The 21474-nt window shown below is 53.3% G+C and overlaps 2 protein-coding genes across 3 annotated transcripts; both read right to left on the minus strand.

The window, feature by feature from the left end:
• Positions 1-274: 274 nt before the first annotated feature.
• ASB10 (ankyrin repeat and SOCS box containing 10) lies at positions 275-9166 on the minus strand. 2 transcript variants are annotated; one of them, XM_041471034.1, is made up of 5 exons: positions 8738-9166; positions 3969-4236; positions 3008-3512; positions 1168-1281; positions 275-920 (listed from the first exon to the last, which is right to left on the minus strand). In XM_041471034.1, exons 1-5 carry the CDS (start codon positions 9030-9032, stop codon positions 735-737), a joined length of 1368 nt encoding a protein of 455 aa, XP_041326968.1. In that variant the 5' UTR covers positions 9033-9166; the 3' UTR covers positions 275-734. The 2 variants fall into 2 exon arrangements, with proteins under 2 accessions (XP_041326968.1, XP_041326967.1); XM_041471033.1 differs by lacking the exon at positions 8738-9166 and adding an exon at positions 5711-6052.
• Positions 9167-16731: 7565 nt separating this feature from the next.
• On the minus strand, positions 16732-17913 carry LOC121355538 (late histone H2B.L4). The gene is made up of 2 exons (XM_041471035.1): positions 17651-17913; positions 16732-16968 (listed from the first exon to the last, which is right to left on the minus strand). The coding sequence occupies exons 1-2, from the start codon at positions 17768-17770 to the stop codon at positions 16732-16734; spliced, it is 357 nt and encodes a 118-aa protein (XP_041326969.1). The 5' UTR covers positions 17771-17913.
• Between the last annotated feature and the right edge of the window lie 3561 nt (positions 17914-21474).

Raw genomic sequence — 21474 nt, forward strand, 5'->3', positions numbered from 1 at the left:
AGCAGCAGTCCCAGGACACGTTCCTTCTCACCAGCAGCGAGGTCCTCAGTGCTGCACAAGCACAGCCAGCCTGTCCCAAGCTCCTGAGCCAGGTAACCCAGACATTGTACCTTCATGGGTTTTATTGGAAGGGGTTTTATTGGAACACCCACCACACATTTCCCACTGAAAAACAGGTGGGTGCACAGCTCTGAGTGCAAATGCCACCACCCATGGCATGTCAGGTGAGCTCTGTCAGGACAGTCTTCAAAGAAATGAAGAAATCATGCTCAGGTGGGTATAAAGAACAGGATTTATTCCAAACACCTTTGGGTACAGACCAAGCAACTTGACCAAAGACAGGACCACAGCAATCATCCAGGGCATCAGAATTGCCTAGTACAGGCTAGAGTATTTGGATTTGGGATAGGAAACTGGTATTCTACTACTAAGCCTGTGATCCATGCAGCATCTTTGCTCCTTGTACCACAAAATTCCCTAATTCCCATACCTCCTTTTGTTAGTCTGGAGTCTGTCTGGATTAGTATGGACAAACAGAACACTCCAAAACAGGTGCATGATGCAGAGCACAAGGCTGCTTGGGACTGGGACATGGCAGCAGGCTTGGCACAGGGGGCTGATGTGGCCAGGCAGGAGTGGGGCGAGGAGAAGGGGGCAGCTGCAAAAGCACAGACTGCATTGGCAGAGGTGGAGCACCTGCACAGAGAGGCACAGCAGGACTGGAGCTGCCACCCCTAGTAGAGAACGTCCTCAAAGCCGAGCAGCAGGAACTGGTGCAGGGCACTTGGCAGATGTAGCTGGGACAGGACCAGAAGCAGGCGGCCCTCCAGGAGGGTCCTGAGTGTGCAGCGAGCCAGGTGCTGCAAGGAGCGAGGTCTGTGCCCCAGGGAGAAAAGCGACTGGTAGAAACATGGGTATTTCTACAGAGAGAAGAAAGGACCAGAGGCATGCAAAGCTGAAGATATCACCCTGGGACCAGAGGTAGAACCAGACAGCCACTTGCCTCACTATGGAGCATCCTCCCTGCCCCCAGCAGCACCATCCCGTGCCTGCCACCCCCCTGGCCAGCCCCAGCTCCACCCAACCCCCTCCAGGCCTTCGTGCCCCGGCAGCCCACCAGAACCTGGGCACGTGTTCTCCAGCAGCAGCTGGCGTTTGCTCCCTCACCTGTACCACCTCTGCTGGAACCGCTCCCACCCAGTCCTCGGAGACGCGCACGTGGCTGTAGCTGTTCACCAGCGCCTCGATGACACGCGGGCAGCTGTGGCAGCACCGCAGCACCTGGCCAGGGAGAGACAGATGCCTTCAGAGGCCACCTGGAACACAGGCTGGACTCTGCTAAAGGAATAAAGTAGGGATTGATGAAAAAGGCCTTCAAAGGATACACCTTGGGCAGTACAAGAGTCTGGCTGAGGCTACACCCAAGATGGACTCCGAGTCACCAGCTGTCATATTTTTATAATTTTTGGTCCATTTACATATTGGGGTTAATTGTCCAATTACAGCTTCAGGTTAGGCAGTCCCATCCTTCCAGTTTGCTTTCCTCAATTCATGGTTGTTTACACTCTTTGGGCCTGAAGCTGGAATGGTGTCCTTGGTTCTGGGGCTGGAAAAGGATGGGTTTGTGTGACTGAGGTGTGAAGAGAGTTTGCTAACACTTTATATGAAATTCAGAGTTACATACTAATGCAGTACAGAATCTGGAAAATATGGAAGCTAAAACTTAAGGCATCAAGAGCAGGTGATCACCATCATTTGGCAAGATCCTGCAAGCCCCACTGTCACCTCCTAAAGTACTGCTCAATCCAGGTGTAGTAAATCTGGTGAACTGTCCTTCCCTCATTCTGACCCAGGAGAGAAAAACCACTGCAGGTATGAAGCACCAGAGCATCCCTGCTTGCACAGAGGAGGGCTGAGCCACCACTGAACATGCACAGCTTGGCTGCCTTCAGCACAACCCACAGCTCCTCCTCAGACACAGGGACAATCATGCATGGCTGAGGAGATGATCTCCATCAGCTTCACTGCTGCAAGGAGCTCATAAACACCAACACTCTGCTTGACACCAGACTCCTTACCTCCCATTTCAGTAGTTAGAGCATGAGCCATTCCAGGGCAGGGACTGGCATTCATTTTGTGATCAGGCAGAGCACAGCACACCATGCCTCTTTTGCGGGCCACACTGGGGTCTCAGGGATGCAGGATTGTGCCTCTCTGGTGCACGGCTGCAGAGACACCTGTGCTTGTGTCTAGAGCAGTGCTGTGGCCATGTCAAGGGTGGCACAGAACCGCAGAGGACTTCACACATATCTGTACAACACCTCTGGTGTGTCCCACATTGGTGTAGGTGCAGGTGACACGCCAGTGCCGTGTACCTAGCAACAGTGCAGCCTTTGGAGAGCACCCCACCCAGGCAAAGCCGCACAGAGGCAGATTTCCCTGGCTCCGGGCTGCCACTCCCCATGGCCCAGGCCAGCAGTAGCTGTCAGAGTCTATTCTGGCTGTACCAGTGATCCTCATTATCTGGCGTTAATAGGAGATTAATTAGTGTTAATTGTTGATTTTCCTGTATTTTCCCAAAGGGGAGAGCAATCTGCTGATCTCCGGGCTGGGTAATTATTGCAGTGCTCAGGAATTAAGACAGGAAATTAACCCTTTGTCTGCGGGTGTCTTGCAGAGACGGCAGGAGCTGGAGGGTGTGCCCCTGAGAAGAAACACCTCCAGAGGAAAAGGACCAACAATTTCCAGAGCAAGTAATGATGGAAACTGGGTGAGTGCTGTCCACACAGCTTAGCAGCCAAGCAGGAGAGTACTACAGCAAACCACACCCCAGCAGAAAGCATCAGGGATTCCCGTACCTATAATGCCAGTTCTCCCTTCCCAGGCCCTGGGCAGAGCAGGGCAGGACAGCAAACAGGCTGCCTTGGAACAAGCCCTGCTGTGGCAGGAGGGCCCACGGGGGCCCTGGTGTTGCTCACAGCCTTCCCCTCCCACACACTCCCCGCACCTTGAGGAGGGAGCCCGGCCAGATGCGGACGGCTCCGTGGTTGAGCAGCGCTCGCACCACCAGCTCTGGGCGATGCTCCCGCTTGTAGGCAGCCACTTGCAGGATGTTGTGCAGGGCCGTGTTGCCGCCGTAGTTCATGACATTGACATTGGCGCCCCGGGCCAGCAGTAACTCTGCGATCTGAGCGTTGGCATTCTTGCAGGCCAGGTGCAGCGGGTGCTGCCGGTCCCGGTCCTCGGCGTTGATCCTGGCACCGCTCTGCACCAGCAGCTGGCAGACCCGGTAGTAGCGGTCCATGTCCTGGGGCTGATGGGGCTGAGCACAGGCAGCATTCAGCGGTGTTTGCCCCTCCTTGTTCCTCACCTCCAATTCAGCCCCGTGGTGCAGAAGCAGCTGGACATGCTCTGCCAGGCCGTGCCGTGATGCCACATGCAGTGCTGTGTCCATCTCCTCCTCCGTCTGACTGTTCACACTGGCACCATGCTGCAGCAGCTGCCGGACACACCTGTGTGGGCCGAGGCGACTTGCTGACCATTTCTCATCTCCATCTCCCATCTGTACCACCCCAGCTTTTCCCCAGAGTCCAAAAATCCCTGCTCCTCATGCCCTGGAGCAGAGTTTTTAAGCCAGCATGACTGGTGAGCAGAGATGCTGTCACCCTAATTTAAGCTAACTCTGCACAGACCTCTCAAGTGTTGTCACACCTGGTGCCTGCTCACAAGCACAGTGGATCTGCACAGGAACGCCCTGAACATTACAGCGAGACCACTGGCTCCTCAGATGCATCTGCTAAGGACACGAGCTTGCAGTCACCTGCTGGACCTCAGAGCTGATCCCGGTCCAGGAGCAGCCCCATTCTGCAGGCATCAACCCACCTCCAGGGGGGAGGAGGGACCCCTCCTACACGGGATTAGGCTTGAGCCGCAGGGAGGCTGGCGGCGCTCCCGCAGGCAGGACTCACTCGATGGAGTCGGAGCTCTTGCAGAGGTGCAGGGGCCGGCAGCCATCCTCGGAGACAGCCTCGGGGTCGGCTCCGGCGCCGAGCAGCAGGCGCACGCAGCCGGCGCGGGCGGCCGCGCACGCCTCGTGCAGCGCGGTCCTGCCCCCCGGGGCCAGGTCCACGGCCGCGCCGCGGAGCAGCAGCAGCCGCACGCAGTCCGCGTAGCCCCGGCCCGCCGTGATGTGCAGCGGCGTGGTCAGCTCCTGCTCGTAGCTCAGCGACCACAGTCCTGCAGGGGAAGAGGGGTCAGGGAGCCACATCCAGCCGCGGTGCACGAACACCTGCCCTTTTCCTTGAAGTACCTGAGGGACGGCCCCCTGACAGACGTGTGTTTCCCCAAAAGGGACATCAGGTCCTTTCCCTGCAAGATCCCTGCATGTGGGCTGGCCGCAAAGGCAGAGATCCCTGGAGGGCTCTCAGGCCACAGAGCCGTGCAGACAGGGAGCTCCAGGGAGCAGCAGCCCGCAGCAGAAGCTGTTCTGGGCAGCGTGCCCCTCACCTGTGGCTCAGGGGGTACAGGGGTTTCTCTTGTCAGGGATGCAGCACATGAAGGGTCTGGTGCATGAGCAGGGCTGATGGCAGTGACGTGGCTGGGCCAAACACCATGTGTGTAGCACCACAAACATGAGGAAGCAGGCAGTAGAGAGGTGTCAGAGCCAGCTGCCACACACACAGGGAACTCAAACAAGCCCTGAGCAGGGTGCAAACAAGCTACAGCAGAGCTGGACATCTAGAACCTAGGAGAGAGCAAGGGGCTGAAATGTGCCAGCTCTCAAAGATGCTGACCCAGCACAAACCACCGCTGAGCTGGTGCTTTCTGCTGGCTAACAGCCTGCAGATGCTACAGGAAAAAACTCCTTAAACTGTGCCTCTTGCTGCCTACCCAGACTGAGCTGGAGGACATCCCAGACTGCATGGTGTGTTCCACACTACATCCTCTCAGCTCCTTCTTGCAGAGGCAGTATGTCATCTGTGTTTTCCAGGGCCAGGTTCAACCTGCACTGTCTCAATGACCTAACTCGTGTTGTGACAGCCTGGCACAACCCACAGTGAGAGCCCACAGCGCAGAGCAGTTTGCACACAGAGCAGCTCCCAAGCACTTAAACAATCCCTATGGGAGGGACCAGGTTTTCTGGATGCGCCCTGTGCTCTCAGAAATAGGAACCCCTTTCCACAAGGAACACAGGAGAACCTGACCATATCCCCATGCTCTTGTTGCTGTTCCCACCACTCTGCAAGCCAAGGAGCACTCATAACACAGAACCCCACAGCAGCCGTGCCCCACAGCACGGGCTGAGCCCCACAGCAGCCGTGCCCCACAGCACACAGCACAGGCTGAGCCCCACAGCACGGGCTGAGCCCCACAGCAGCCGTGCCCCACAGCACACAGCACAGGCTGAGCCCCACAGCACAGGCTGAGCCCCACAGCACAGGCTGAGCCCCACAGCACAGGCTGAGCCCCACAGCACGGGCTGAGCCCCACAGCAGCCGTGCCCCACAGCACACAGCACAGGCTGAGCCCCACAGCACAGGCTGAGCCCCACAGCACAGGCTGAGCCCCACAGCACAGGCTGAGCCCCACAGCACGGGCTGAGCCCCTCAGCACACAGCACAGGCTGAGCCCCACAGCACAGGCTGAGCCCCACAGCACGGGCTGAGCCCCACAGCACAGAGCATGGGCTGAGCCCCACTGCTCCCCATACTCAGCCCGCGGGGGTTGAAGCGGTAGTTCTTCCACTCTTCCAGGTCACTGGTGTCAAACACAGCACTGGGGCTCAGGTTGTTCTGAGGATCTCTGAGGATCTTGGCTACAGTGCCCTGGTCCCCAGCCAGCAGGGCCTGCCAGAACACCTGGGCAGGGCCGTGTGCCTGCTGTGTGCGGATGGGCTCCTGGCTCTCGTCTCCTCCACCCGTGATGCTGCCCATAACACCCAACCAGGCTCTCCTCAGAGACCAGGACAGGTCCTGCTGGTGCACCCCAGCCAGGCTCTGAGGCACAGCCCTACCAGCAGCCTGTGTTTGGGCCGAGAGTCTGCCTGCCTGCCAGCCCAGGGCGTTCCACAGGGAGGGGGAACACATCACACCCCTCGCTTTGGCTCAGGCTGGGCACAGCTCAAGTCTCAGCTGTTCTATTCTGGGAAACCTTGTGACCAAATGCTGGGGCCAAGAGGCTGATAAAGGCTCTCCACTCAGGCAGCAGTACCTCAGCAGTGCCCTGCTGTGAAGGGAAAACCTTCAGGAAGGGCAGGGGAGCTTGAAGGGTAGAAATGGGGATGGGACATCACTAAGACAACAGAGAGGGAAATGGTTTCATGCTTACTCAGCGTATTGCCCAGTGCTGCCCAGACCACAACAGCATGACCCCAGCAGCTCCACACACCTCTCCATGCCTTTGTTCACCCCTTGGCTCCACACACGTCTCCAGCACTGCACATCCATCTACCAGTTGCACCTGAGCCATTGCCACTAGGAAGATTTTTAAACAAGCTACAAGACAGCTATTTTTAATCAAAGCCAAATAAATGGTAGAAACAGGCACAAAGATGGGAAAAATTGGAGGTAATTATGCTTTAGACCCTCCCCACTTTCTCCTTTTTCTTGCTATCCGCCTTGCACAGAGCCCCTGCACAGCTCTAGTGCTCCCTTTCAGTGCTCAGAGACTCCCCTGACTTGGCTGCTCACTGCAGTGCTGTCACCTGAGCTGGTGTTTTCCTCTGCCCCCACTTGGCTCATGCAGGCAGCCCTCCCAGCTCGGTCACAGAGGAGCATGCCCTGCTCACGTGGCACTAGCACCGTGCACATTGTTCACACCGTGTGATCTGGAGAACATGTCAAACTGCACGGCAGGCTGGTAGAGTCCCCTTTAATTTTGTGTCATGGAGCTACTCAGATCATGCAGCTAAACACCAGTTAAGTGACCCCAACTGACCACCAAGCAACAATTACCAGAGGACCAGAGCAGAGTGTAAGACAGGGAACTTTACCATTCTCAGTAATGAAAATAAATGAGCAAGTTCTGTGCTGACAGCATCCAGTTTGCTCTGTGTGTGCAAACTTCACCTTGTCTGGCTGAAATGTAGCCTACAAAAAGGTAAAGAAAGGGAAGTCCCTGGCAGACGTTCTCACCTGATGGGACCCTCTATTTACCCAAGGATATAAGCAGGTATCCCGTGGGAGCCTGAGGTTCCCAGCCAGGCACCAGGGAGGCAGGAAGTGGTGTAAGTATCAGTGACACCAGACAGTTTACACTTCCTCTGGGCACCTTAAAATACCAGCGAGGTGATCTGGGAAAGACAAGGTCACTAGAACCTTCTGCTAAGGTCACTGAGTTCTAGGAACCTGTCCCTACACGGTCAGTGAGATACAGAGACAAGCCTCAGGTAGCATGAAGGTTTGTTTTGGTTTTTGTTCTCTATTCTTATCTGACAAAATTTGGCAGCACATTTTTGCTTTGTGCTTGATGAATGATTTTGTTTGTTTGGGTTTTTCATGTCTTGAAACTTTGTTGATTATAGAAATTTCTACATAAGGTTGTTTTACATTGTTCCATTTTCTCTGGGGCACAAACCCTTACCAGCAGAGAGACTGGCTGCTCCAGTGTCTGCCAGCCTGGCACAAGACAGGAGTTACCACACCCAATCCGTATTTTACTGACAAATTATCTCTCTTACATGAAAGGTAATGCCTTTAGTGATTTCGTTCCTAAGTAGACTGTAACAATTCAAAACCTGGGTCTTACAAATCTTACAACTCAGTGAATAATCTTCACCCCTCATAAGTAGCAGCATGTGCATTGGCAAGCCCACGCACCCTACGTGTCTCTTGCTGGAGTGGATCCCCACAAATCACTGTCTAAGCACCAGGACATTTGGCCTGCTCCTCTGGGAAAGCAGCTTCATCAACAGCTCTTCCATTCTCAGATGAGTGGCTTTTGCCACCAGCCTTCTGTTGAGGAGGCTCTTTCCCAAATTTGCCCTAAACCAGGACAAATACAGCTAAAGGCCTTCCCCACTTGATGCTCTTAAATTCTGGAGTCTGCCTGCACCATGTCACTACTTGACAGCAGAAGAACAAGGGCACATCCAGGCTGCCCAGCACACCCCTGCCTCAAACACACCAGCTGCACTGCTTACTGAGCAGCTTATGGACAATGCTGACGAGAAGCTAAGCAAAAGGGACCAGAGAGTGTGGAAGCATGTGTGGTAGCCCCAGGACGTGCCTGGACAAGGCAGAGATGGAGAAGTGAGATGTACAGACAGAAAGAAGCACCAAGAATGATCAGCTCCTACCACCTGTCACTGAGGAAAGTTTGCTTCCACCATCTTTCTCATACACTGGATTTCTGCTCCCCTTGTCAAATCTGTGTCATGGAACAGAGCAGCATTCCGATGCCTCTCCACCCATGCACACTCCCCACCTCACACATATTTCACATCCATCCCAGCAATCTCTAACAGGACAGTCCTGAGCATGTGCTTCTCCAGCAACTCTTCCAAGGGTCCTATTCTTACTATTTCCCAGTAGATCTGCCTCATGCCACCTTCAACAAGCCTGCTACTTCTTGTTGTACAGCCTTGGAAAGTTCCTTCCTCACACTAAAGCTGTTCTTCTCAAGTCCTTCTTCACCACTGGGGATTCCTTTCAATATTTTTCTCAGGTGCCTGAGCCCTATCCTTGGACCCCATCCTGGGCATTTTCTATTCCCCCATGTCCCAGTCCCTCATACCCACCACGTTTGCTGCTGGTCCAGCGCAGCACGTCGCCCCTGGTCTCAATGATGAGATTGACGGCTGCGCTCTTGGTGAAGTACTTCTGCACCATGTCCAGGTCTCCAGTGAAGAGTGCATTCTGCACCAGCAGGTCCTGGCACTGCAGTGGCTCCAGGCGGCTGTGCTGGTGTCCCCAGCCCTCTGGGCTCAGGCTGTGCTCGCTGTGGTGGGACCTCACACCGCAAGAATCCTTCCACGGCGCGGGCTGCAGCGAACGCTGAGGGGCAGCGCGGAGAGGGGAGGTGCAGTCCATCATAGGTGGCTAGCCAGACAAGTCTGAGCCACACAGTAAATGAGATATTACAGCAAAGACCCTCTCATTCAAGGGTTTGTCCTTTGCAGGTTGCTCCTGGGTTCCAGCTCCCCTGCATCTGGCTGGACTCAGGCAGAGGCCTGAATCACCCAGTATAAATAGCCTGGCTTGGCAGCTCCTCATCACCACCTCCCCTTCTTCCAAGAGCTTATTTTCAGCTGCTAGGTGCAATCACCAGCATGGACTAGGCACAAGAGAGGGTGGCAGGCAGCCAGGGAATGCTCTCTTTGTGCTTTTTGGCTCTGCAAAGAGCCCCTGCTCCACACAGTGCTCCCAGTGAGAAAGAGGAGAGCAAGGTGGGGACAACCACGGCAGGGAGGTGGGTGGTGAGGGGGAGCTTGGGAAAGGCCTGGATCAGACTCAGGGTGAGAAGTCATAAAGGACTAAGGACAGAGCTCTTCTCCACAGGCAGCTCACAGGGACCAAAAGACCCTCACAAGCACCACACACTGCTCTGGCAATCAGCCCCTTCCCGGGGGCAGCAAGGCTGCCCACAGGGCTGCAGGATACAGAAGGGCAGAGAGGTGAGCCCTGAGAGAAACAGCTTGTACAACACTGTCACATTGGCCCCAAACTGACATCAAATTCTTTGTGGTGGGGCTGGAGATGCTGGTCAAACAGGCAACCAGACTTCGCTTGTGTTCCTTTTGGCAGCTGTTTCCAGAGCAGAGAAAAGTGTTATATAAGAACCTTGAAGCTGAAGAGGGTCCACGAACCAGCCCCAGGACTGGGATCATGGCAAACATTCCCATTGCCACAGCACGGCTGCTCTGTGCCAGTGAGCACGTGCAGCATCCCCCTGGTGCTGGGCTGGGGGCACATTGCTCTCCTGAGGGATGCAGTGGCTGTGTCTCCAGCTCCACTCTGGATCCACATTCGAGCTTCAGAGTCTCCTCCAGCCAGGCGAGGGGCTCAGAGCAACAGCCCTGACTTGGGGAACTTTGGGTACAGAAAGTCTGGATCCCCTGAGAGATGAGGAAAAGGACAAACTAAGAACTCTTAGTTCCCCTCCAACCTCTCTTTACAACTTGTGCTGTTCCTGGAACCAATGCCGTCATTTTCACCCAGCTATGGGCTTGGGAAAAGAATCCCAAACTAGCCCCTGGCACTGAGCACAGTTCCTGCACTCAAGGCCATCCAGGGAAGGTCCCTGGGAGGAGTGCCCTGGCTGCAGTGTCCCCCACCCATTACCCCTTCATGCTGGCTGAGGCAGGCAGCGTGTTCACACTCAGCACTTCACACACCTTGGCCTGCACCAGTTACCCTGGACATTTTCTCCCATTCCCATGGCTAACAACAAAACAATCCCTCAAACCACTTCAAGCAAACCAATCAACCCAAAACTACAAACAAAAAACCCACAAAGAAAGGAAAAAGCAACAAAAACCACCAAACCCACAAAGAAAGGAAAAAGCAACAAAAACCGCCAAACCCACAAACCACAAGCAGCCTCCTTTAGCATCTCCAAGCCCAGCACCCACAGGTGCCAAGTAGAAAAGTCCACAGGGACATGGAGGGCACTGAGGGTCCTCAACTGCAGGCAGAGAAAAGGGTGTCAGAGCCATCTAGCCAGAAGAGCAGCCAGCTGGGTCACTGAGAAAGAGACAAATGTCAGAATACAACATGTCTTTAAGTGCACTTGGAGCTTTCATCCTCACCCCACTAGTGTTTGCTCACAAGGTAGCACTGAGAAAAACCACAGCTGGGAGAGCCTGGCTAGGGGGCCTGAACATGATCAGGAGGAAGAGGATAAGGACTGAACACTGCCTTGACCTCCCACACAGGATTTCCATCCTGCATGGCTTGAGGGGGCACAGAGGGTGCCCACACAGCAGTCAGAGAGAAACAGAAAGAGCAGCAAGGCCACTCTGCCAGCCAGCCACTAACCAGCACCCGCAGCAGCCCTGCTGAGGCTGCTGCAGCTCCATCAGCTCCCTCACACCTAGTCCCTCCAGCTCGTGCCTCTGCCATGGACATTCAGGAGCACAGGCTTGTCCTCAGCTTCAGAGCAGCCGAGGACAGCAGGCACAACTCAGCAGTGCCCAGAGCACCCCAGCTGGAAGCCCTGGGCCTTCAGGGTCAGGAAGCTGCAGTGACACAAGTCCAAGGGCTGGTCAGAAGGTGACCACAGGTGAGGGCCAGGACGCCTGAACAGCAGCTCCATCACCAGGCACGGCTCCATTCCCACGAACAGCACCCAGGTGCCATGACCTGCTGCACCTTATCCCTCAGCCCAGGGGACACCGTGGCTGGCTTGTCACAGAAATGTCTCCATAGGGCCAGGCGCTGCAGCCGTGGTGGGGGAGACGCGCTCAGAGCCTCAGAAGGAGGTTGTGTGGGGAGGGAGCAGCATGCGTGGAAACGAGCCTGTAACGAGTTTGTAATATGCATGTGTGGCACGGCCTGCGCAGCGTCATCACAATGGCACAGGCACTTTCCTGCCTCATTGCCTCCCAAATGGATTTTAAATATCATTCCGAGGACACAATTATTTAAAACGCTGAACTAAACACTCACTAATGGGAAAACGGCGTGTGGCCTGCAGCAGCCATTCCTCATGGGGCCACTCTGCCCATGTCATCCTCTTCCCCAGCCCCACACCCTGCGTGGGGCCACAGGGAAGCATCCTCCTCCTCTTCCTCAGAGGCCAAACAGGGCACCACTGGTACCTGTCTTGAGCCCAGGCCAGCACACATTGCTTATGTGCCTTTTGTCCCCATCCCAGTGACCTTCAGCCCCAGAGCAGCTTCCAGGCACCAGGGACACTGCGAGTCAGCCCCAGGGCTCCATGTCAGGGAGCACCTCACCAGACAGCAGGTCTTCCTGTCTCTCTCCAGTTTGGCATCAGGTAATGCAGGACCACACAGGGAGGGGACAAGGATGAGGACAAGGATGCCTCCTGACCCCCTTTATATGGCCCTGTAAGTTATGGTTACAACATCAGATTTACTTTTTCACTTAGTCTGAATACCTCCCACACCCCCAGGCACAATCCTGAACAGAGAGATGAAGAAGGCAGCATTATTGTAAGAATCCAGAGCACACAGAGCATGAAAAGAGAGAAAAAGCCCAAGGAAACAAACTCCTTGTAGCACCACTTGCAGGGAAGAACACGGGTAGAGGCAGCTCCAAGGAAGCCGTGGATGCTCGGTCCCATTACGGCCCTGGCAGCAGCAGGGATGACAGAACTTTAGGCAGCAGTGCATTGGTGATGGGGAGTGCCTGCCTGACCTTTGAGCATCCCCCTCTCCTTCCCTCCACGCCGGGATTCCAAGGCCACCACAGGCTGGCAGCACTCAGGCTAAGCAGAGGAGGGAAGTGACAGAGCAGCACCATCCCCACGCACGAGCAGCTGAGCTCAGAGAGGATGAGAGCCCGTGCTGGAACCCCGGCTGTACATCAGAGGTTCATATTTTAACAGCTTTGGCATCACCAGGGCTATCCATCACCAGCTCATTTTCCTCCCTGCGCTGAGCTGCTCCTCTGCTGTTTGGAGCAGTGTCTAATGAGACACCGGAGCACCACCTGGCAGCACGGCTGCCAAGGGACACACACGGGAAGAAGAATACACACAGGTCTGCACACTGCTGCCAGCTTCCACTGCCCAGAAAGCTCCCTCCCCTCAAGCCTGCTCCACTCCTAACAGACACCAGGGATGCTCTGCCTCCTGGTCCTTCTCCATGTGAGAGAAAGCACACGCTCCTAAGCCACTGCTCTCTTAGAGAACAGAAAACAGAGCACAGCACAGGTGATGTTTTCATGAAGGCTCATCCAACACTACAGTGCTCTTTTTGAGAGGTTGAAGAAAGGACAAAGAAAAAAAAATTAATTGTTTCTAGCCCACAGACAAGCACAGCTTAGTCAGAACATAGATGTGGGGCCAGGGATATGCAACATGAGGTGATGCAGTGTTGCAGCACTAAAAACTTGCTGTGAGACTGTGAAGACATAGGCAGACCTGGACAAAGACAGACTCTCTGGAGCAAGGCAGCCCCAGGACACTTTGGAAGAGAGCCTGCACAGGCTCCAAGTTTTGTTTTTAGTGTGAGCTGACCTGAGTACTTCTGACTGGTTCTCAGTGAGCAGTGCCCTGTCACTGGGCAGCAGAGCCTAAAAGTAACTTTGCCCACGTCTCACAGGAGCCACAAGCCTGGTCTGAAAGCAGCTGAGCTGAGGCATGGCTCTCGGCAAAGCTCATCAGCTAAACACAGGGTGAGCCCTCAGGAAAAGCCAGCCCTGTGTGACATCCAGCGTCCCGGGACACTCACTGCGGGGACACGAGCAGCAGCACTCCTGCACGGCAGAAGATGGGCCCTGACACGGGAAATGTGAAAGGAACAGCGTGGGCAGGCTCAGCGCAGAACTCCCTCATTCCAACAGCAACCTCCTGCTTCTGCACCACCTGCCACATCTCTGGGGATGTGCAGGGATCTAGCAAGAGCCATGTGAGCCCAATGCCCAACTCTGTTCTTCAGGTCTTTGCTGCGGTGGGGGGAGAGGGGGATGTGACACGAAGCGGGATGCAAAAGTGGAGTACTGGAGAAGCAAGCACCTACACCTCTAAATCCTGACTCCAGGGCTCACCCGGCGCTCGAAGCTCTATCAGACATCTGCAGGAGAGAGCCTCTCTCCTCAGATAAATCAGCGCCTTACCCACACAGCGCCGGCCGAGAGCCGGGCTGCGGCGAGCCAGGGGCACGGTCCGAGTGGCAGCACGGGCTGCGGCTGGCGCAGGGAAGGATCCGAGATCGGCAGTCAGACAGACCCATCTCCAGGGCAGGCGGGGAACTGCAGCTCCGCGCTCTCCTCGGCCTGCCATCCGTCCCTCAGAGCGCACATCCCGGCTGCCGGGGCCGCTGAAAGGGGAACGAGCTGTAGCGAACGCGTCAAGAGTTAGGAACGTTTCTCCATTGCCTCCTCAGAGATAAAGGTCTGTAAGTTAAAGCTTTGAACGGCCTCCGCAGAAAGTGATTCGTTTTAGAAAATGAGGCACTCCTTTACAGGTCACTAAAAGGGCTTGTAGATGATACATCAGGCAAAAAAGTAATAAACTTTTGATACATCAGGCAAACTTCACCAGATACTGAGGAGCTGATAATGACGTTTTAGCAAGTGAAGATGAAGATCTCCGCACGCCTGCTGTTGATAGGAGGTGGCTGTGACCTTGCCCCTTTCAACACCCTCTGTGACCAAGTACCTAACTTGCCACAGGGGCTGCAAAATCTACAAAACATCTAAGTCTTTGTTGTCCTTCACTGTCCTGGCTGCTCCTAGGAGGCTTTTCATGCCCGCCGCTGCTGGCCGGGCTGCCGTGGCTCTGCTCCCTCTCTGGCTTGCTGCCGGCTCTCAGAGGGAGCTCACCAGGGGAAGACCCATCACACCCAACACAGATCTCCCCCATTGCGCTCTATAAGCCAGCTCTGGACCTGTGGCAGTGGTCTCCCCTTTCCTGTGCTTTTCACAATTATTCTTGGCATTTTCCTTATCTTCTATTTTCTTTGCTTTTCTCTCTTATGAAGGAAAAAAAAAAAAAGTTTAATGATCGCTTTGTTTTCCAACATCTAACCTCATTTATGTTTTAATCTCGCTTGCAGGTATGTTTAGAACCTAGCTCCTTTCCACAATTATGGATCAAGGCAAAACTTGCCTCTCCTCACCTCAGGTGGATCAGAACTCCAGCACAGACACGTGGCAGTAGAACAGACTCAGCAGGGAGATGAGCTGCTCACCTGCTCAGCCTCCCACTCTCTGGCTGGGCTTTCCCCAATCCGTGCATGCAGCTGAGCATCCCCACAGCTCTCTGCCCTAGTGCCTCTCCCCACAGCACAGCCACCACAAGGGCTAGAGGCAGGAAAAGAGCTGCAGCCCACACCTCTGCTCAAGTCCAGCTCTGGCCTGCAGGCCAGACACAATGAAGAGATCGCTCTCCAATGCTGTCAAAAGGAAATGAGCACCCAGCACAGCCCTTGGCTCTCTCCCCCAGCCAGCCCCACTCTATTGCAGCAGGGACAGAGCTGAAGGGGAGATGCTCAGTGCTGCTGCCTCCTGTGCACTCCCTAGAAGCATCACGTACATCCAGGCTGGCCCCCATCAGAGATCAGCATCTGTCACAGCTCATGAGACTCAGCAGCACCTCACAAGCTGGAGAAACCCAGGACTGCCCCGTTTACTGTCACCTTAAAACTTAACACAGCTCTGGTTCCTCCTGCTACTCCTACCCTGATAGTGGCTGTGAAGATAGGACATTAGAACCAGGCATCAAGTCCCAACCTGAAGCTGACAAAAGGCACTGCAACAGGTTGTCCAGAGAAGTTGGATGCCCAAGCACCCAAAGCCAGGTTGGACAGGGCTTGGAGCAACCTGGTTTGGTAGAAGGTGTGTCTGCCTGTGGCAGGGAGGTGGACATGGATGGGCTTTAAGGTCCCTTTGAACTGAAACCGTTCCATAATCTCCCTTCCAGGATATGGACCATGTGTTTTCTCCACTCCACCACAGACCCTGAGGCAGCACGTCTGTGCAGGAGCCCAGGACAGCCCCCCACACCCCGGGAAGGAGCTGTACAGGGCAGTACAGACAGCAGGTGCTGTACAGGGCAGCCAAGCCACCCAGCACAGGGTCACGGCTCTGCACACAACACTCAGCCCTGCGGGTTGCCCCCGCAGAAGAAAAGGGCCCATGCTGCCTTCAGGGCCCTGGATCCCTCCTGTGGGAAGCACTTGGGGATACAAGGAAAGGCAGTGAGGGCCAGTCACTAATATGATGGTCCAAGGCAGAACACCAGCCCAGTCCTAGCCCAGTTTAGAGCCCTGCAAGATAAAGTTCTCTTTAAAGACACTGGGAGCAAGTAGAAATGATGGCCAAGTGTCTAGAAAGAAAATAGTTTGTTTTTCCTATCAGTGAAGCTCATTTTGCTTCAGTTCTGCCTATCCCAGAAAAGGAGAAAGCTTTCACCAGAAGGAAAAATGACCAAAAAACCCCACAACAAAAAAACCCCACAAAACCAACAAAACCTAAATTAAACAACAGCAATAACAAAAACAATACACAAAACCAGCTAACAAGGAAACACTCTCATTCCCACAGCCCACCAGAAAAACTCCCAACCAAACAAAGAACTACAGCTTTGAAAATAGTTTATAAACATTCAAAGAACCCTTGACCCAGTGCTAATTTCATCCTATTGACCCAGGGAGATTTAGCATCTACTCTGACCAGTATAAAATGCTAACTTGGGCGGAAAGACCCACCACAGTCAGGAAGCAGTTGAAGAACAGCAGGAAAGTCAAAAACAGCAGAAGTTTTTAGCAGTCAGGAGTCTGACAGCCATAGTAAGGAGTTTGGAGAACTGCAGAGAGCCCACTGTGCTCCCCGTAATGACCCCAGCTTTGCCCAGGCATACCCTGTGGTCCCTGCTCCTAGTTGCAATGGTTGTTTTCAAAGAACAGCTGTTCTTCCAGCCCTCCCAAACAATCCCCACGGCCACAGTTTAAACTGCCTCACAATTTGTGATGCAAAGATCAAAGACACGATCTGTATTTCTATGCATTTTTTATTTGCAGGCAGACAACACGAGGCTTTGCTTTTTCAGCTGAGTAAGACCAAGCACTTTTCCTGCAGGGCTGGTCTCTCGCGGCCCGGGCGGTCACTTGCTGCTGGTGTACTTGGTGACAGCCTTGGTGCCCTCGGAGACGGCGTGCTTGGCCAGCTCCCCGGGCAGCAGCAGGCGCACGGCCGTCTGCACCTCGCGGCTGGTGAGGGTGGCGCGGCGCCCGTACTGCGCCAGGCGCGAGGCCTCGGCCGCCAGCCGCTCCAGCATGTCGTTCACAAAGGAGTTCATGATGCTCATGGCCCTGGAGGAGATGGCGAGGTCGGGGTGCACCTGCCGGGTGGGAACCAACACCGGCTGGAAATCACACACCCAGCGCCCTGGGAGGAGCGGGAGCTCCAGCGCCCAGCCCTGACAGGGCACCCTGACTGCCACCCTGAGGGTTTCAAATCATGGGCCACTTTAAACTCAGGATAGGCTCTCATAAAGCTGTAGGAGTTTGGGATTGCACTGGCAGAACCCTCCTCACAATCCCTGTGAAAAACATGGCTGTGAGGGATGGAAATACTCCCATCTCCAAGTCCTATTTACAGGCTCATGCAGACAACAGTGGCCTAGAAAACTCATGGCCACTTCCAAAAATGCTCTCATCTCCCCATAAAAAATCACTAGACATCTACTCTCAAGGCCAGAAGCAGCTATTTCTACTGTACTGACTTGCATGAAATTACTTCTTTAGGCAGAGCTAAGCATCAGAGCTAAGCATCAGAGCTCATTCCTTCTGGGAAACACTTTCTGCTCTGGATCCATCTCTACTACCCCTAGAATCCACCCCCTCAACTTCTGAGCTCCAGCTGGGGCTCTACTGTACCTGCACTTACACTGTTTTTTCTTTTCCCATCTCTCCAGAAAGCCAGATTTTTTTCTTCCTTGCTCTTTATGATGCTAACATACAACAAGCAGAAGTTACTTTATGTACAAAGCAATTTCTAGCAGAAAAGAAACATTTACTCACCTGTTTCAGTACTTTGTAAATATAGACTGAAAAGGCTTCCTTTCTCTTCACCTTCCTCTTAGATCTTTTTTCCCCAGGAGCAGCAGCATAACCACGTTTCTTCAAAGGTTCTGGGCTCATCTTAACCTCCAACAGAACAGGCAGCAGGTGCTGTGGGGCTGGTTATATAGCACAGGCAGCAGGACCTTATCTGCCTCAGTTGCAGCCCCCAAGAAGCAGGACAAGTGCACACCTGTGGCTGGTGATTCACTTTGCACTAAATGAAAAGCAGCTGGCCTGAGAGCAGCTTGGAAGTGACAGATTCAGCTAAACTTTCAGACCTGAGAAATTTGAGTGTAGCTGGGGCAAAGAGGGGCAAGAGCAGAAACATCTGGTTTACTGGGGACAGAATTACCAGAGAAGAGCCATTCCCAGGTCCAAAAGGAGTTTGGTGAAAGGAGGGATCTTGCTTTGGTGCAAGGCTGTGAATTGGAGTACTCGAGGTACTCCAGAATCAAATGGAATCACATCTGTTCTATGGAACAGGTAATGCCATCAGGGGAAACTCAGTAACTGCAGGGAGCATTGGTCCAGAGATGAAATGATGGCACTGTAAACATCCTACCAGCCAAATTTCCCCTGCTACCTAGCCTGCTCTTGGGATGCCACCTACTGCCACAACAGGGCCTGGAATGTCAGGAGGGAGGCAGTGGAGGGCTGACACCCCAGGTGTGGATTTGACTTGTCTTGGAAACCAGTGATTACACTAATGAGGGTAAATGTGACACAGGATTTAAGCTTAGCCAGGAAAAATGTGCAGCAGCACAGCAGAGACATGAACAAAACAGAGTTTTCTGTACTTTGGAGAGAAAAGAAAGCCTTTCAGCAGACACCACTACAGCCATTTCATAAAAGGGTGATGCCAGTATGCTTGTATGGTGGGGGAACACACCTTGTTTGGTGGGGGTCTCTTTGCTGACATGTGGAATCCCCTGCTCAGGTGCACACCATACTGGCACATCCTGAGCAAATCACATCTCCCAAAGAAGGAGCCTGGGAGGCCTGCTCATCATCAGTCAGTGATTCTGCTACTGCTTGTGTTTCACCGAATTGCTTTATTCTCAGCCTGTCCTCATGGGGAGGCACCTGATCACCCTGCCCCAGTGCAAATAACAGTCACAGTGACAAGGGGGGCAGTGACAGCGAGGCTCCCAGAAACTGAAACATTACTGATCAGGCAGTACAGGCTGCAATGGTCGTGTCGGTGTGTTTGTGAAGATACGTGGCAGTGGGATCCTCCTGAAACAGGAGTGACTAATACTGGCAGCGAGGAGCAGGGGACATCACCACTCGTAAGGGGCGCTGTGTTGTCAGGAGCAGCGCCGGGCTCCCCTCGGAGGGACATCCCACCCTCCGTGTAAAGGAGCTGTGTTTCCTCGGTCTCGGGTCACAGCACGCAGGGAGGGACTCTTGTATCCCTCCCCAGCTACCACCCTGTTCATGATACACCGTGTTACACTGTGATAAACACACAGCTGTCTTTTCTGAAAAACCCGTTTAGTTGGAAGGGAGCCTGTTGGCGGAGGAGCAGCAACTGCTCACTCAACATCAGGCACAGGCAGTCTTTACACACCAAGGGTGGAGGCTCGGCTACGGAGCAGTACAGTCAGCTTTGGACCCTCAGGTTTGGAGAATTACCATCTGCTTCCCTGCACTGCATGTGCTAGAGGCTGTACACGCTGCTGTGCTGGGTCTGCCTCATCCTGCTGCTGGTTTTGTGGCGTGTGGATCGACTTGCAGCACACACACAAGGGAACGCCACGCGCCTGCACCTGCCGCATCTGGCTGTGTTAGAGCCAACCTTTCTTTTGGATAACAGACAAGTCTGACTGTGCAGGCGCTGGGTCACTTTTACAGAAATTACCATCCTAGCACCTGAGGAGCAATTATTGTAATTTATCGATAGTTTTGCTTTTCTGAAAACCAGAAAATTCTCAGCTGAAACAGCCTGAAGTGGCACTGCCTCAGCTTGTTACTGTCTCTGAGATCAGTGCTCCAGGACATCTGTCTGCCACAGCTGCTTCAGCACAGCCCAACACACTGTCACCACAGAACAAACTGAGGTTAAATCAAGGCTGTTAAAGCACATTTATGGATTCTATTTTACAAGTCCTGGCCTACGGTGACCTCTAGTACAGCTACAGCTTCTTTTGCTTCAAACATGTGTCTGTGGACCTTGTTTATACATCAGAGACATCTCTGCACCTGGGAAGTTCCTCTCTTTGCAGCAGCAGATAGGTAACAGCTCTTCCTGGCTCCATGAGCTGCAACAATGCTCCAACTACTGCCTGTCATGCTGGCTGTCATCCCAGCATCCCCAGGACATTCTCAGGATTTACCATTCCCAAAGAACTCAGGGTAAGATTGTATCCTCCATGTACTACCCGCAGATCTGAAATGTAGTGAAACGAATTGCTGCCAAATCTTTGGTAAGGAAAAAAAGTATAGGACAAATAGCTCTAGCTTCAGTAAGGACTCTGACAGCTCACCATTCTCAGAGCTACTTCACAACCGTTTCCAACTCACCAACACTTTCTACAACCTAGAGAGCAGAACAAACTGCATTAATCTATTATTGTTTAACTTGCGACCCATCAGTCTTTTCAGTAATCACTTCCCTGTGAGTTTTCACAGCCTTGCTCTACCTGATAACTTCCAAGTCCTCCACTGTGAGATATTCATCCAGGTGACATTTACTGCCATCTAGACCTTTCTGCAGAACTAACTTGGAAGCACTTATACTGACTGGCATTCTTTTCCCAGAAAACATTATTTTTCTCCTCTCAGGTCATTGCTAGAACGAATAAAAACCTGAAGGGTCCTATTTAATCTACTGGAAGCAGCTTGCATTGTGATATTTGTCCTGTGGATGACACTCAGTGCTTCCACAGCAGCAGTCACAACTTGGATGGGCCCTTTGGGAAAGAAAAATAAGGAAAGACTCTACTCAAAAAGTTAAAGCCAGTCAGCTGCACCAAAGAATGCTCTGCATGGGAGCACAACTCCTTTGTTTGTCCTTTCATTCACCCGGGCACTTGTGCTGCCAGATGGGCTGCTGGGCTACACAAGCCTCTCCTCTAACCAGTGCTGTCACTCTCATGTGTCAGAAGAAATTAAAACAATGACTCACGATCAAAAATAGCTATTAGGTTCAATTTGCTACTTATCTTTCTCTTTAGTACCCTTTATTCCAATACTAAATTAAAAATGTGTTTTATTCAAGCTTCTGTGGCTCAGGGTGAGGTTTGAACACCAACTTTTCCAAGAATCTGTTACTGAGAACAAAAATAACAACTAAACTTCAGTTGATCAGTCTTTAGTTAAACCTGCAAGGAACAAGGAATTAATTCAGAGTCCAAAATTCCTACATTATTGAGTCTTATTATTAGACAATTCAAGGTGAAGCAAAAGGCCACACCTGAGCCAGTGTGTTTGCAAGAACACACACTGGTGTTCCACAGACCCACGTTCTAACAATGATCTTCAGAACACTTTCAAGTTGTGTCTGTCACTGTCTGACACAGGCATCCGTGGCCTGTTCTGACTCACTGGAAATGCAGCGCTCAGTCTGGCTGAGCCGACGTGCCCCAGGTGAGGGCCCTGCTCAGTGCCTCCACAGCTCAGTACTCACCACTGCACATCTCATCTCTCAAGTTCTGGCCACAGCTTTGCTTGTACTGAGGAACTGAGCATTTAGCAGGAAGGGCTGATCTCACCCAAAGCTCAGGACTTGCTGACTCGCCCCAGCACAACCCAACTACCACGGCTCACAAAACAAGACAAGA

The sequence above is a fragment of the Pyrgilauda ruficollis genome, unplaced genomic scaffold (genome assembly GCF_017590135.1).
Source record: "Pyrgilauda ruficollis isolate IOZ18807 unplaced genomic scaffold, ASM1759013v1 scaffold252, whole genome shotgun sequence".
NCBI lineage: Eukaryota > Metazoa > Chordata > Aves > Passeriformes > Passeridae > Pyrgilauda > Pyrgilauda ruficollis.